Raw genomic sequence first — 16,656 nt, forward strand, 5'->3', positions numbered from 1 at the left:
TGGAGTTAACTCTTTATTAGCAAAAACACAATCTGTACAGAAGTGCCTGGCCTAATGAGTGCAGCAACTCATACCTGGTAGGTTTGTGCCCATAAAGCAGTTGCTGAGACTGAAGGTCCCCACCTACCCACAGCTACCTAAGTCCTCTCCTCTCCAGGATTCCCCCCCCCCCCCAAGCAATCGGAGGCTATGTCTGCGCATCACCAATCTCTCCGCTGCACGTTTCATGCCCCTTCTGGTTCTAGGAGACAAGAGGAAGGGGAGCTTGTTGCAGTAGAAGAAAACACCAGGGAGCCTTCATCAGCCTGATTCATCTCTGTCTCCTGGCCTCTCTCCTCCCACCCTCCTGCTTCAGTCTCTGCCTCCAATTCTGGACTTCCCTCTACCACAGACTCTGCAGGCTGAGCCCTGTTAGCTTGCGACACCTCTTCTCTGTCTTCTCCTTCTGACCACTCATTGTCCTCCCACCACCACTCCCTGGGCTCTGAGCCTTCTTCCCTTGGTGGTCCCCCAGCTGGTTCCTCCCATCATTTCTCTGCATCCAACCAGGCCATGACAGATTATGGGTACTCAGTTATACTGGAAGCAGACTAGTAAGTGGCTTGCCCCCCGTTAAGAAAAAAAGTGAATAGAAAATGATATTAATGCTGTGGGAATTCACAACAGTGCTGCATTTTCATATGTACTTGTACAATACTGATAGCATTAGACAGAAGATCCCACCCAGTCCCTTGACATAGGAATATATATCGTACAGGAAGATGCTATTCTTTTATTCATCTTTGATTCATCTGCTCATGTATTCACCAACACAGTCCGATTCTGAATCCGAGGACTCACTTTCTCCAGACCCATTAGAATTATGCCAGGAACAAGAGAGGTTATGAATGTCAGAGTTCTGCATTTCCAGCACATCAGTGATATGTTTCGGTTCGAATGCATCAGAAACACACAACTCTTTCAAGTCTGCAGCCTTCTCTTGGCAAGAGCTTAATGTTGCAGAAGCATTCACATTTTTGCCAGATATTCCTAGCACCACAGTATTTAAGTTTACATTGGAACAGCTGCTGCACTCCAGGTCTGGCTCATTAGGGGAGTCCACTTCAGGAGAAGGATGAAATATTTGAATTGTTGGGCTTTCTTCTTTGCTAATATCATTCTGAAGGTTTTCTGCTTCAACATCTACAGGTTTAGGCATTTCACTTGGAGCAGATGAGCAGCCGATGAGCAGAAGGTTTTCTGTTTCCTCATCCTGGGGGTCAGCTATTGTACTTATAGTGGATGAGCAGTCTAGGGACGGTGGCTCTGCATTGTCCTCCTGCAAGCAGGACTTTGAAGTCTGCCCCAAAAAACCACGTGCAGTATATAAATCATCATTTCCAGCAATGCTTTCACTGTCCTCTTCATCGGAATCGTATCCACATACTTTTTTTTTACTTTGTTGGGTGACCTGGACGGTGTGCACTTCTTCCGGTTCTGATTTAAAAAGGGAATAGTCTAATTTTGGTGTGATGCTCTGAAAAGAAAAATAAATTTTGAAATTTACAGATTACAGAGGAGAGAGAGGCAGAGAGGGCAAACTTTCATATCACCTGACCCTATGTAGCTGGCATTGACCCTGGGACTGACCGTTAGGTCTTTTGAACAATGAATGTTCCATGAAAAGACGACAATAGAAAATAAATAAATAAATTTCTATATACATACGTACAGTAGAGCTTATTAAGCTATTTATCTTAAAAAAAGAATCCGTCCCAAGGCTACATACCAAGACTCTTGGCCATTTCCTCCATCTTAAGCAAATAACACCGGCTTTATACAGGACAAATAGAGTGAGTACTACTGTCAACGACATTAATATGCCCAACAACGCTGGCAATATAATATGACCTGTAAGAAAAAAGAACGTGATTAAAGAACAGTGAATATGTGGGCTATTGTGAAACACTCTGGTTTTATTGGGCACACAGAGCACTAGATTACCAAAATTCATAATATTTTTTTAAAAACCATTACTTGAAATACTAAAAGCAATAATCTATTATTAGTTTTTTTTAATTAAGAAAATAATAATTTTAAATTAATTATCTGCAACCCCTCCCCACCCCTTAATTCATTATACCTGATATATTATTGGAGCTGAGGATAAGGCATTTGGGGACAGACGGAGCGCACTGATTATTTAGACTTGTTTTCACATCAACAGCAATACAATAATTTGTATTGAAACTCAAATCTCCAATGACAGTGTGGAAACTCTCTTGTCTGGTTGTATTGACAACACGCTAGAAAAGAAGAAGAAAAAGATTGACAATTGAGTATGTCATACAAAGGACAAATGCAAATATGAGGGCTGATGAAACACACTTGACTGTTATGTGGAAAGTCTCACCTTTCCATGAGGTCAATACACAACCTTGCACACTCTTTTGCAGTCAAAGCCCAGCATCTGTAGTATGGGGGGATAATTACACTAGCCTATGTCATGGGGTATTGTAAGGATACCTATGAAAATGTTTCCTAAAGTGCTCTGGAAACACAAAAAGCTATATATAAGTAACATTATCATTTCTGTTCATCTGCTAAATATTTGCCTTACCAATTCTTCTTGCAGCAACAGTGCAAAGGCACAGCAATACCAACGTAGCCTCCAACCTTTGGACTCTTCTGGTTAAGCTACTGCTATGCCCAATCCTAAAGTACTGGCATGGGAAGTAGTCTACCCTATTAATCCAAAACATCTCAATCCAGCAATTCCTGCTGGCACTCCAACAATATATACAGCCCTTCTGGTCTATCTGAATGTCAACAGCCACAGAAAGGACAAAACATGGGGAGCTGCCCTCTCCATTGAAGTGAATGGGTGAAACCCACCAAGACAGGAACTCTAGGCCTGCCTTGGAGGATAGACAGGGCTATGGATCAGGAAGCAGAACCATTAGGTTTGGATATACCTGAACTAGAAACAGAAATAGCAGTTTTCTTACAGATGAAGTGAATTAATTTTGATACTGTCTACCATTTCCATTTATTTAGTATAATTCGGTCTTTAACGTCCCTTGAAGGACAGCCAAATTTAAATAACAATCTGACACACAGCTGTGAGGCATTTGCGAGCTTTTTTGCGGAGAAGGTCCTGTTGCTCCGCCATGACCTCCCTGCCAATTTGGATACAATAAAGGAACTGGAGGCCCCTCGACTGTCCTCGGGTCCAGTATTGGACCACTTTGACCGGATATCTCCAGCCAATGTGGACAGATTCCTCCAAGCTGGAAAGCCCACCACCTGTCCTCTTGACCTGTGCCCGTCATGGCTGATTAGAGCGTGCCCAGATGAGGTGCGGGCCCCCCTGGGGGATATCATCAATTTGTCCCTTGGTACCGGGATATTCCCAGGGGAACTGAAGGAGGCGGTGGTGCGTCCGCTCTTAAAGAAAACATCATTAGATCCCTCAGATCCCGGTATCGAATCTTCCATTCCTGGGTAAGGTGATTGAGAGAGCGGTTGCTGAACAGCTTGGTAGGTTTCTGGATGAAACATCTGCTTTGGATCCATTCCAGTCCGGCTTCCGCGCTGGTCATGGGACCGAGACGGCTCTGGTCGCCCTAACAGATGATCTCCGTAGGCAGCTGGATCGAGGCGGGTCGGGGCTGCTGATTCTTCTAGATCTGTCAGCAGCCTTTGACATGGTCGATCACGAACTCCTGGACCACCGCCTTGCCGACGTGGGGATCCAGGGCACAGTCCTTCAATGGCTGCGCTCGTTTCTCTCTGGTCGGGGACAGAGGGTGGCGCTTGGGGGGGGGGAATCGTCATCGCGCCACTCCTTGGTGTGTGGAGTGCCTCAGGGTGCGATTCTCTCCCCGATGCTTTTTAACATCTTTATGCGCCCCCTTGCCCAGAGTTTTGGGCTGGGTTGCCATCAGTATGCTGATGACACCCAACTCTATCTGTTGATGGATGGCCATCCTGACTCGGCCCCAGACACACTGACCAGATGTCTGGAAGCTGTGGCTGGATGGTTACGTGGGAGCCGGTTGAAGTTAAATCCTTCGAAGACAGAGGTCCTCTGGCTGGGACAGGACGATATGGGATTGAGGGGGCAACTCCCATCTCTTACGGGGGTACAGTTAGTGCCAGCACCGTCCGTTAAGAGTTTGGGTGTAATCTTCGATACCTCCCTCTCTATGGAGGCGCAGATTACAGCTATAACAAAGGCGGCATTTTTTCATCTCCGCCAAGCTAAGCAGTTGGCCCCTTATCTCTCTCGCCCTGACCTAGCCACTGTGATCCATGCGACGGTCACCTCCAGACTGGATTATTGTAACTCGCTCTACGTGGGGCTGCCCTTGAGACTGACCCAGAAACTCCAGCGGGTGCAGAATGCCGCGGCGAGACTCCTTATGGGGTCTTCGCTGCGAGATCACATTCACCCGGTACTATACCAGCTGCACTGGCTCCCGGTGGAGTACAGGATCAGGTTTAAGGTGCTGGTTTTAACCTTTAAAGCCCTATACGGCCTAGGACCCTCGTACCTACGGGACCGCCTCTCCTGGTATGCCCCACAGAGAAACCTACGGTCTGCAAATAATAACACCCTCAAGGTCCCAGGCCTCAGAGAGGTTAGGCTGGCCTCAACTAGAGCCAGGGCCTTCTCGGCTGCGGCTCCAATCTGGTGGAATGCTCTGTCACAAGAGACTAGGGCCCTGCGGGACCTGACATCTTTCCCGCAGATGTTGTTCCGCCAGGCCTTTGGTCAGGGCGCAGCCTGACTCCCTCCTCTGGCAACCTGCACAGAATTTTGCTTAATTGGTTGCCTTCAATTTGATTTAATTAATTTTTATAATGAAATATTTTTAGATTGTGTAACTATTTTACCGTTTGATTATTTGATTGTTGTTAGCCGCCCTGAGCCCGGCTTTGGCTGGGGAGGGCGGGATATAAATAAAATTTATTATTACTATTATTATTATTAATCATAAGCAACCGACCTTTTCCTTGACATTGTGTCTTATCACTGTGACCGTATAATCAAGCTCTTGGTATACATGAAGTAACGAGGCTGAAAGTTTCACTGTCACATTTGCGCAGCTTGGACAAGCAGAAATCTCAAACTGGGGTGGTGTTAGGCATGCTGTTGAACAAAGAAAGGAAGAAAAGAAGGAATCAATGTGACTGGGAAGCTCTGCCCTAGAGAAATTAATGAAATTACAATCCAATGCACTACTAACTTGGACATAAGATCTCAAATGAAATGATACAACTTTCTCCCAGGTATGCTTCTTTCAGACTGAAGGCTAAATAGGTACGGTGGGGGCAGGGACGCGGACTTATAAAAAATATTTGGGGGGGGGGGCGGGAAAGCTCATGAATAATAAATAAGCTCATGAATATGCAAATAAAGTGGCGCCGCCTCCTCGTGAGCGAATAGGGGAGAGCGTGCTGTGCCTATTAATCAGCTCCGAAGGAAATTGGGTGGAGCTTTTGCTCGGGAGGGAGGGCAGGAGGCATGCAGCCCGACCCTGTGCATTTTGGGCTGGGGGAGGGGTGGTGATGGCGCTCTGCTGGAGGGGCGCCGGAGATTATTGGGGGGGCAGAGCCCCCCAAACAAATTTTTGAGGGGGCTCGGGCCCCCTCAAGCCCCATGGAGTCGGCGCCTATGGGTGGGGGTTCTACTGATTAGAAATTTCCCAAAACTGAACTTTAAGCCTCTTAGCTTGTTGGCCTTCAGCCTTCTTTGATCCTCATTTCTGCTCCCGAAAGTCTGCTCTGAATATGCCGCTTAGTCCTGAGTTCTGATCTTAGTGTGGTGTCACACTATTGCCATTCATTCCATTGAAAAGCAAGAGGATGGCCATAGAGAGCTGGAGATAAAGCTTGTCAGGACCATGAGACCTCTTGGCACTTAAAGAACGATGATCTAAATAGCTGAAAATAATACACTGAAGAAGGAGCGAGTCTTGGGGATTTGGGGGGCTAGAATTGCATGAGGTTGCTGGTGTCAGCGCTCTGCCACTGTGGAAGCCTCGGCAGCATCAATTAAAACAAGTAGAAGCAGGGCAGGGCAGGGCAGGGGCCAAGCTGCATGCTCTGGCACCGGGGGCGGTGAGCAGGCAGAGGCGAGGTTGGTGCACGTCCTGGGGTGTGGCACATGTCCAGGGGGGCAGCTGTGATGGTACCCCCTTCCCCCATGGTGCCAGTGGTGCTGCACTCCCCCCGCCCCCTTCCTCTGCCCGTGGGGCAGGGCACTGACAGCTTTGGAGCCTGCTGGGAGATGACCTAGTGGGGTTGACAACTGGCCTCTACCTTCTGCCTTGGCCAGTGTGAAACCTGTGCGGTTGACCTAGGACTTATAGGAAACATAAGGCATGTGCTTCAAACATAAATAAGGAACAAATTACTTACTGTCAGCATATGGACTGAATGAAGTATCTGAAGAATGCACTCCGCCTTCTGTGACCTGCTCCACTACAATTTTGTATGACTCGTAGGGATCTGTAAACTCTTTTGTCAAGTTACAGAATGAACGTGTGATATTGGAACACTCCGTGACAATCTTCATGTTTGGTGTTGGATAACTTTAAATGGAAACAAGGAGGAGCCAATGAACAATCAGTACTTCCCAACTGGATATAAAGCAGCAATTCAAAAGCATCACATGAAAGTTGTCCAGAATTCTGGAGTGAGATCAAGCATATATTTACTCACCCTCATCACCTAATTTGATATGAAGTGTCCCATTCTGTGAGAAGGATGTCAGTGCAAAAGTACATTTGGTGGCTTTTCAAATATATGCTTATTTTTCATGTGTAGTCTGTTTCTGAGATTCACCCCCTTTTCGTTGTTGAGAATAACTAGGCTTTTTTAGCAACTATAGCTAATCTACCAGGTTTTATTGCTTTTTTAGTCCATGTGACAATGTGAGGAGCCAAAGGAAGCAGGACTGAGGAGGAAATGCTTCCTTTGGACTCCTCTACTGCCACCTCCAGTAATGAGAAAAGGACAGAGGGCTGTATTTGTGAATGAGGAGAGTGAGAGAGATGGCTTTCAGGTCTGTGGGAAGGCAGTGCAGAAGAAACGGTGGTGTACCTAGGGTCCCTTGTGCCCTTGGCAAGGAGATGTATTGGTGCCTCCGAAGCCAAGAGAAACCATGGACCAGAAAGTCAAAGTTTGCTTTTCATCACCAGTGACTTCCTCCATGGCCATTGGGACTGCTCTGCTGTGTCTCCCTCGTCTCCTCTGCAGTCAGTCAGTCAATCCATCTTTCTGCCTTCTTACCTCCCTCTGCTTACTGCTTTCCCATCCAGCCACTCTGAGCCAGAGTGTACCTCCCTGGCCCAAGACCCTTGACAGGGGCCAACCTAGCCAACCGCAAGGTATACCCCTGGAAAGAGGGCAACTCCTCTCTTAGAATGCGGATGACTCAATATTTATCCAGTTTATGGGTGCATATCCCCAGCCAATACAAAAGTCATGATAAAGTGGAATGCAGTCTGCAAAATCACATGCCATATCAAATTTGTTAGTGTTTAATCTTCCAGATAACACTTTGTTTCTGTTCTTCATATAACAGGAACATAACTAGATACACCTATGCCAATAATGATCTTGCACCATATCAGTCATTCACAATCATTTACAAAATGTGGGAATGTATTTTAGAAAAAGGATAGGTACCTTCTCGTTCTATACATCACATTGTAGCAGGGAGTCCCTGTGTTATTTCCAGCTTCCCACGTCAATATGTACTCAAAATCCTGTGGCTCCATTTTCAACTTGAGTTGAACCGAGGTTTCTTGTGGTGGCGAAAAAGAACAGTTGTAAGTACTGGTGAGTACGAGGTTTTTGCCAATCATACATGATGAAATAGCTGTACATTTTGCTCCTCCTAAGCAACAACATACAACGTGAACCAGGCAGCAAATGTTAAGAAGTTTAAAAATACTTACCAAGTAAACTGCACAGAGCAGAGATCAGAGCACTGATGTACACTATAAATTAAAACAATAGATATATGAAATTTTAAAGTATCTGTTCAATGTAGAAAACGCTCTTGAAACTGTTTGTATGCTGAGTGGAATGTACTTCCTGGGAAAAGCACAACAGCTGAGATTTGTGGCTTTCACAAGTTTTGGAGAAGTTTGATAATGTGTGTTAAGTCAGGGGACCTTGGGCTAGCTAAGGTATGTTCTACAGTCATATCTTGGGTTAAATATGCTTCAGGTTGAGCATTTTCAGGTTGTGCTCCGCGGCGACCCGGAAATAACAGAACGGGTTACTTCCGGGTTTCGCTGCTCGCGCATGCGCTCAAAATGACGTCATGTGCATGTGCAGAAGCGGTGAATCGCAACCCACGCACGTGCAGACACGGGTTGCGTTCTACTCAGGATGCGAACGGGGCTCCAGAACGGATCCCGTTCGCATCCAGAGGTGCCACTGTATTCCCCCTTTCCTCTTCCATGGCTCCTAGTAGTCCTAAGCCAATGAAAATGCCTTTCCTTCCACATCCCACATATCTGCACTCTCTCTCCTTCCTAGTCTTTACATTTTTTTCTAAAATATTAATGTTTCTACATTATACTGAGATCAATATAAAACATGTCTAAAAAAAATTGGGCCGTATTCAGGTAATTTGTTGTGCTGTTGGCAGCCAGCGCAGCAATTGCCATTAGTGCAATGGGACTTTGCCCGCTCCTCCCCCAAAACATGATTCAACTAACCAGACCCATTGAAATGAATGCACCTGTTAAGTCAGGGTCATTACTTTCAATGGGTCTACTCTGAGTAAAAGTTAGTTGAATAGGGCTCAATTTAAAGTAGCATGATTTATTTCCATGTTCAAATTCAGGCTTCCTTGGACCAATTTTGGATCCCCCTTTCGCTACAATCAGTAGTTGACATGTTCTTTTCTACAGTCCAGAAACAATAATTCAAAATCAAATGAAACTGGAGGTGCCATTTAAATTTCTATAACAGCCACTTAAATGCTGTTCTAAAATGCTTAACTTTGGGTGCATGTTTTCAGCTCCTTTAGCAGCTAGGCAAAAATCTGTTTCCCTTATCTTAAGAGACTCCAGTACTCTAAGCATAATTTCATTTATTTATAAAAGCTGCCTTCTTTCCAGCCTGGGCAGTTTGAGACTAGAAACTAGTTGAGGATCAAATTTATTTGGCAAAGGCGAAGAAGGCAGCTGAGACAAGAAGAAAAAGAAGGGTGTGCTGTTAAATTCTTTCTAGATTTAACTCACCAAGTTTGTAGAAATGCAGTGGTCCCATGAAAAATGTCATCATAGTTTAAAATAACATCCTATGCGGTGGTCTCTACAGGTGGGTAAGCGCTGATGTGACTCCTGCATGTATACCAAACATTTTTTTTTTCAAAATCCCAGAGAAAAACAGTGATTCCAAAAGGGTAACATGAAACGTTCTTCCAAACTATCATTTAATATGGGTGGCATCCATTAATTATCTTTTGCCCATATGATACTCGGTCCCAAATCATTTCTTTCCCTCTCCTTCTGGATCTTGTCATACCAGGGATACTCCAAAAACAAGATGCATGAGAAAATTTGGGCTGAGGGAGGGGAAAGTGTGGCAATGAAAGATTTAGAGGAGAACTAGCAGTGGAGGAAAAAACAAGGCAGACCCCCCCCCCAAAGAAAACGAACGAACGAACGAAAAAAAGAAAGAAATGTGTAGGTGACAGAAGAGGCTAAGGTACTGAAAAAGGAAGCCTTAACCAATAATAATAGTCTTTATGAAACAATATTTATGCATCAGCCACTTAAGATTAAGGTTCTCATGTCAAGGCAGGATTTTGTCACACAGGGGACATACAAGCCCCCCCCCCCATCCCTGCATGGACTTGCTGCACTTCAGACTTTCTCAGTGCATTCAGCTGAACATGTGGGGATGTCTGGGGCAGGGATTGTGGGTGTGCCCCTGTTCCCTTCCCCCCTTTCAGCCCATGCACATTCAGTCAAAATGCCTGGTTATGATTTCTGCTGCTCAATCTCACGCCCCTGAAGAATGTCGCCAACAACGCCCTTGGGGCACACTTATTATTTGATTATTATTCATTTTTTCCAGGACTGACTTCGGGCTTTGTTTCTTAGATGCTAAGCCACACACTTTCCAAAAAAGATGCCTTTCATTCTAATACAATACGTAAGAGCTGCTTTGTAGTTTGGCCCTAACAATGAAGGCAACAAACACACTTACTGGCGCTCTTGCCATCCAAACCTGTGCAAGTTGAGCTCACTTGAGCCGACTGAAAGAAACGTTATTTAAAAACAGGGAAGGCTTTTGTAGGGCCTTAATGATGAACACTTTACTTATTATGTGGATTTTATACTGTGCTCTTCCGTTGGCAGTTATTTTAATGTGGGTATAACTGTAAACTGACTATTTTTATGTTTATGTTTCTATTGATTTATTGGTTATAGTCTGTATAAGATATTCTGTTTTTTAATGTTGAATGTTTTATTATGTTTTTGTATATGCTGTAATTCGCCCAGAGTGATTGGGGAAACCCAGCCAGATGGGTGGGATATTATTATTATTATTATTATTATTAGCAACTCAGGGTGGCTCACAACACTGAATATGCAATGTAAGACACAATACAGTGGTACCTTGGTTCTCAAACGCCTTGGTACTCCAACAACTTGGAACCCAGACAGTGGAAACCTGGAAGTGTTCCGGTTTGTGAACTTTTTTCGGAAGTAGAACGTGCTCCGTTTTGATTGTTATGCTTCCGTTTTGAGTGCCACACTTCCGTTTTGAGTGTTACACTGAGGTCTGTCTGTTTTTGCTATTTATTTTGCATTTTTGTGGAACCCACTTCAGCTACTGACTGATTGATCCTGTGACTGCAATACACTGTTTACTGCTTTCATTTTATTTCGTTAGACAGTCAAATTCATGTCAAACTGCTGTTTTAGGGGTTGTTTTTAAAAGTGTGGAACGGATTGATCCATTTTGCATTCCTCTCTATGGGAAAGTGTGCCTTGGCTTCGGAACGCTTTGGTTTTGAAACGGACTTTGGGAACAGATTCAGTTTGAGAACCAAGGTACTACTGTACAGTACAGAAATATGCAATTAAAGTAACCTAAAAACACTTTAAACACAAGCCAGCAGCCATATAAATGATATAAATAAAATTTATTATTATTATTAGTTCCGCCAGGCCTTTGGTCAGGGCGCAGCCTGACTCCCTCCTCTGGCAACCTGCACATAATTCTACTTAATTGGTTGCCATCAATTTGATTTAATTAATTTTTATAATGAAATATTTTTAGATTGTGTGATTATTTGATTGATTATTTTATTGTTGTTAGCCGCCCTGAGCCCGGCTTTGGCTGGGGAGGGCGGGATATAAATAAAATTTATTATTATTATTATTATTATTATTATTATTATTATTATTATTATTATTATTATTATTATTATTATTATTATTATTATATATAACCAGCATCGCTCAGGAGACCAGCCCGTTTATTTCAGCTGCCATTTCCTTCGGAAAGGCGGCGCTAGACGACGCATGTGCGCCGCCATCCCTCGCTAACTTCCTCCCCTCCTTCCCCTTCCTCGCCAGCCTGCGAGGCCCGATCTTTGCGAGGGTCGGCGGAGGAGCCCGGCTTGCCTCGGCCTCCACCGCCTCGCCGAGAAGCTCCAGGCTGCGCGGGGGACCCGCCGAGGCGCAGCCCCAGCCCCCGACCCCGCCAGCCTCGCTTCCCCCGCGCACACTCGGGCGCCTCGTCCTCGCCTGCCTCCTTCGAAGTGGCTCACCTGGCCGCGCCCGAGCGCCCCGCCGCCGCTCTCATCCCCGCCGCCTGCGCCGCTGCAGCGGCCGAGCCCTCGAGGCTCTCCTCCAGGCGGACGCCATGTCGCTCGCTCGGCAGCCGAGGCGCCTCGGCCGGATCCGAAAGCGAAAGCCACGCAGGGCGGGCGGGGAGGCTGATCTTATCTGCGCCCGCGAGTGGCCGGGCTCGGGGAGGGCGAAGAAGGGGAATTCTAAATACGTACTCGAAAGAGGCCCGTCTCTTTCCCTTATTATGGAAACAAGGCTAGCTCGGTGGCGCAGTTCCATCCGCGAGGATAGAAAGGCAGGTTATCCGTATGCTCTATATACCCATATGAAATAAATATATTCTTAAAGCATTTTAATGTGGTGGTCTCGGGAGCGAACTTGCAAAACCAAGTACTGAGCGGATGGGAAATGAGAACAGGCGACGAGTTCTGCACCGCAGCTGATCACGGTTGGATCGGAGTGTCAAAAGAGTCGTGAAATTCTGAAAACAAAGATCTGGTTTTGCCCAACACATTGAAAAAATGTATAAATCGACACTCTCCAAATGTTTTTTTAAAAAATAAACTCCACCATATATGGAGATTAAATTTACGTCTTGAGGTCTTCAAAAGTAGTTAAATGGGATGTACTAGATATCAGACTTGTGCCCCATATTGTGAGAAATGCAGGATGAGATGTACATTTGCACCTGGCATTTGAACCTATATGTAAAATCAAACAAATAGTCAAAGTTCTCGACAAACGTTTGGACCATAGTTGGGAGCAAATGATAATCCTAAAATTATCATTTAACTAGTTACATCTGAGCAAACGCTGATAGCAATTTATTTCTCTTCCGAAAAGTCACTTAGGAGATGATTTGGGGCATAGCTGCATATGATAAGGCCTTAAGAATTTCGTAAGGAAAATGATTCCCCAAGCCTGCTTGAGTGTGTTCTGGCCTGTAGGCGGTGCTGTTTCTCTAGGAACAAATTCTCAGAAGAGACTACATAATTCAACAACCAAGTCCTTAATGCATTCACACAATAAATTGTATTTGATTTATGCTGTTATATATTTCGAAGCCCAAAATAGTCTGGCCTTAGGATACCTGAGGAATGCCTTCTATATACTGCACTCTCTTGAATAAGATGGAGACGTTGCTTCAGGTGCCGACATTGTCTGTATTTCCATTAGAAATACAGCTTTCTTCATCCTTTAAGATGCTTACTTCCCCTGGGAAGTCCTCCAGCCCATTCCAGTGAAATATGTAAGTGGCCATGAAAAAAAGACCTATCTGTTTTGCAAATTAATTACAAACAAATGCATACTGTTTGGACAGCCTGTTTATTCAGCATTCATCCTGATCTGCTTGCGCAAAACTCATGCGGTGGTTAGATTGTGCCTGATTTTTACTAAGATTTTTTTTAGAAGAAACTATTAATTTTTAAAATAAAGACAAAATGTAAACAATATTAAACATACTGAAGGAAAGAGAGAGAAAAGGGGGAAAGAAAAATGGAGTGGGTAAGAGCGAGGGGGGAGATAGCGAAGGTAATATCAGACTTTAATTCATGTGATGCATCTTTTATAGTCACAATCCTAAGGCACTGAGGAAATCACCTTAGCCTAATCTTCTAAAACATAACCACCAAGGGTCTATGTTCCATTTCAGTTGAATTGATGTATATCAAAAAAATTGACCAAGTAGCATAAGAATGATCATAAATCCCTCCCATAAAATAGTGACAGTCTGGAAGAACCCTTAGAGTTTAAATTTTTTAGATAACATTTCCACTGATAACTCAAACAAAATACCTCATGCTTTTTCTCTGCAATTGACACTGAAGCGGGAGCCTTTCTCTGTCTGGGATTCCATGTATGTTATGTGGAAACCTGCCCTTTAGATGTGGGTGTACCTTTCACACATCCCTGAAGCTGCCATATGTGTATTTTAAAGTCACATAGGTTTTGTACTTTCAAAATGTTAAGCTGGCTTCTACAGTGCTATTATATACGCATCTCATCAGGATTAAATCTCATTGAGTTCAGTGGGGCATACTCCCAAGTAAGTCAGTATAGGATTACAGTCTAAGGCATCATTAACAAATTGTATTGTGTACCGAAATCTCTTATGGTTTACCTTCACTTAGGTAAAACTATATACCTACCAGCTTTCCAGGCTGCTGCATCCTTCTGATGAAGCAGGCTGTAACCTACAGAAACACATGCCACAATAAATTGCTTAGTCTTACAGTGCTACAAGATTCTTTTGATTTGTATTTTTCTACTATATAAACTAACGTGGCTACACTTCTGGAATTTGTTATTTGGTGACAGGAGTAGCCTTGCTATATGATAACACATTATACCCAATGTGAGACCATTAGTTTCACATTTTTTCCTGAGATGTTTAAACATAGGAGCCATAACAAGTGGTGTACATATCATCTGGGATTTCACCACCTGCAAATTTCAAATTCAGCATGGTCCCTAAGGACTAATCAATATTGACGGCAATTATTCTTAGTACAACCAAACCAACTGCAATGGCTGTTTTCGCTTCCTAGCTCTCCTTTTATTTCCCCTTTTCTTTCAAAGAGTAAACAGAGAGTTTGTGCGCTTTTAAACCACCACACTATCTCTTATATAGTGCAGTTGGGCTACCTAATAACTGTAGTTATTTTACAGTGGGTTTTCTTTTCTCAGTTCTGGGGAATAGCCTGCTTAATGATGCTGTTACTGAAGCTTTTCGACTGGAATAAGGTGTGGAATATGCATTTAGAAGGAACTGCTTTGGACCACAGACAAAAGAAATAAAAAGCTTTTTGAGGTCATCATAAAACAACTGGTATTGCATTATTTTCCATGTTCCAAGTTTTCCCCCGCACGTTTCTCCTACTCTGGAGGACTACGCTATAGGAACAGGGCGAGGTTATCTGAATATACAACAGACCAACAAGGTCACAGAGGCAAAGCCCAAGCATTATTGCACACCTAACAAGGTCCTGAACCCATAAACATGGCCGTGCAAGTGAGGAAGGTCTACTAGCTTGTGGCCACAGTGTTCGTGGCAATAATGGAAGAGAGATCAGTGGTGGTGGTGGGTAGGCAGGCATCAGCCCCGTGAGGCCCTGGCAAGGCTCCTGGTTCCTTGCAGCTGACACCAGGTCTCTCTGTAGCTGTGGCAGGAAGACAGCAGAAAAAAATGAGTTGTGCTAGTCAGTTAAAATGTCCAGCATGAGCCTGGATAGCTCAGTTGGTTAGAGCATGGTGCTGATAATGCCAATGTTGCAGGTTCGATCCCTGTATGGACCAGCTGCATATTCCTGCCTTGCAGGGGGTTGGACTAGATGATCCTCAGGGTCCCCTCCAACTCTACAGTGCTATGTGCTATGTACTGAAAATTAATGGAAAGGTGGCAGAGTTGGAAGACCATTGAAGAGCAGTGGCAGCTAACGGTGGCTGCTCCTCACAACCATTTCAATATGTGGTGATTATGGATCTAGTTATCCTGCCTGTGGATTTAGCAAATTCTTTCACCGCCTTGCATGCAGAATATTTAGCACTGGCATGCTACCATAAGGCACACTTAGGATGCCATGTAGCGCGTCTGTTATCATCAGTTATGTTTGGATAGATACGCAGTTGTAAGGCGTTAGGGTAAGGGCCAGAGCTATGTGGAACGCTGTTCCACTTTAAAATATTTTTTAAAATTTCATCTGTGCAAGTTTGTATGGGTCTGAAGAATTAGATCCCCGTGGTCCCTAAAATTGGGCGACACTGTTACAGTGCTTTCAGTTCTGCCTTGTTTTCCTTCTTGTGAATAATCACTTAATGATGTGTCTGCAAATAATTGCTAATATTATAATAATGTAATTTACAGCTCAACTGGCAAGAGCTGACCATAGCCCTTCTACACACGTGAAAATCATTTTTGGCTCCCTGCAAAAATAAGCTTTGTTTCTGCCACACAAAGTAAAAGGAGAGGAGCTTAAAATAGTTCAGATGTGAACACAGTGCGAAAACATCAGGCTAATTTTCAGCGTAATTTATGAGAAGATAGCCAAGATAAGGAACACTATATATTAGAACAAACGCTTAGGCTGGGTTACAAGGACTCCAAATTCAAAAGCAATTCCAGCTTTGTGCAGCTTGAAACTATGACTATGTGGGCATGATCCAGCCAAATTAAGTTCTTTTGCTCCCACTGATTTCAGCAAGGTAGATTAAGGCATGTGACTATCTCTTCCGTTGAAAACAGTGGACCTCCGAAATGTTTAACTTGTGCCTGCAGTGTGTATACATGTTGGTGTGAGGTGAGAGGGGATAGCAGTTTTTCATTCTTTCTCCCACATCACAGAGGGCAAAATAGCGGAAGGTATTTTGCTTTCTCTTTCTCTCTTACAAAACAAGCTGCCCACCCCCTGGTTTTTAAGCCTTTGCCAGCTCTTGGAATGCTTTGTGTTCCCATTTCATACAGAATAGTTGTGTCTGTCAGCTTTTGTGTAATTTAAGAGCTAATTTGTAGTTTTGTCAGGCAATAATTATTAACAGGGGTTATTGTGATACTTTAAGTAATTTGTGAATCTTATGTAATAAAGGGGCTAGATTATGGTAATGATGCATGGTTAATTATTGTTAGACTTCTGCTTTTGATTAATGCTGTTCCAATTAAGGCGCTGATGATGCCTTGGTGCTAAACACCTGGGCAGATTGCCTAATTAGCTGAAAGAAACATGTACAGTGTTTTCAGGTAATTCTTTTAATTTTTAGCAGTTGTTTTGTATCAAACATAGATGCTTGCTTCTCCCACTTTGCATCAAAGTGTGAGCAGCAGACCTCAGCTATGTACAGATAT

At 44.0% G+C, this 16,656-nt stretch overlaps 1 protein-coding gene across 1 annotated transcript; it reads right to left on the reverse strand.

Annotated features, from left to right (window-relative positions):
- Positions 1 to 11,950, reverse strand: LOC308589966 (interferon alpha/beta receptor 2-like). Its single transcript, XM_081199559.1, has 9 exons — positions 11,795 to 11,950; positions 9,249 to 9,350; positions 7,950 to 7,991; positions 7,678 to 7,795; positions 6,406 to 6,578; positions 4,992 to 5,134; positions 2,123 to 2,285; positions 1,769 to 1,890; positions 1 to 1,516 (listed from the first exon to the last, which is right to left on the reverse strand). Exons 2-9 carry the CDS (start codon positions 9,289 to 9,291, stop codon positions 788 to 790), a joined length of 1,533 nt encoding a protein of 510 aa, XP_081055685.1. The 5' UTR covers positions 9,292 to 9,350; positions 11,795 to 11,950; the 3' UTR covers positions 1 to 787.
- Between the last annotated feature and the right edge of the window lie 4,706 nt (positions 11,951 to 16,656).

The sequence above is a fragment of the Podarcis bocagei genome, assembly GCF_964188305.1.
Source record: "Podarcis bocagei genome assembly, chromosome: 6".
NCBI lineage: Eukaryota > Metazoa > Chordata > Lepidosauria > Squamata > Lacertidae > Podarcis > Podarcis bocagei.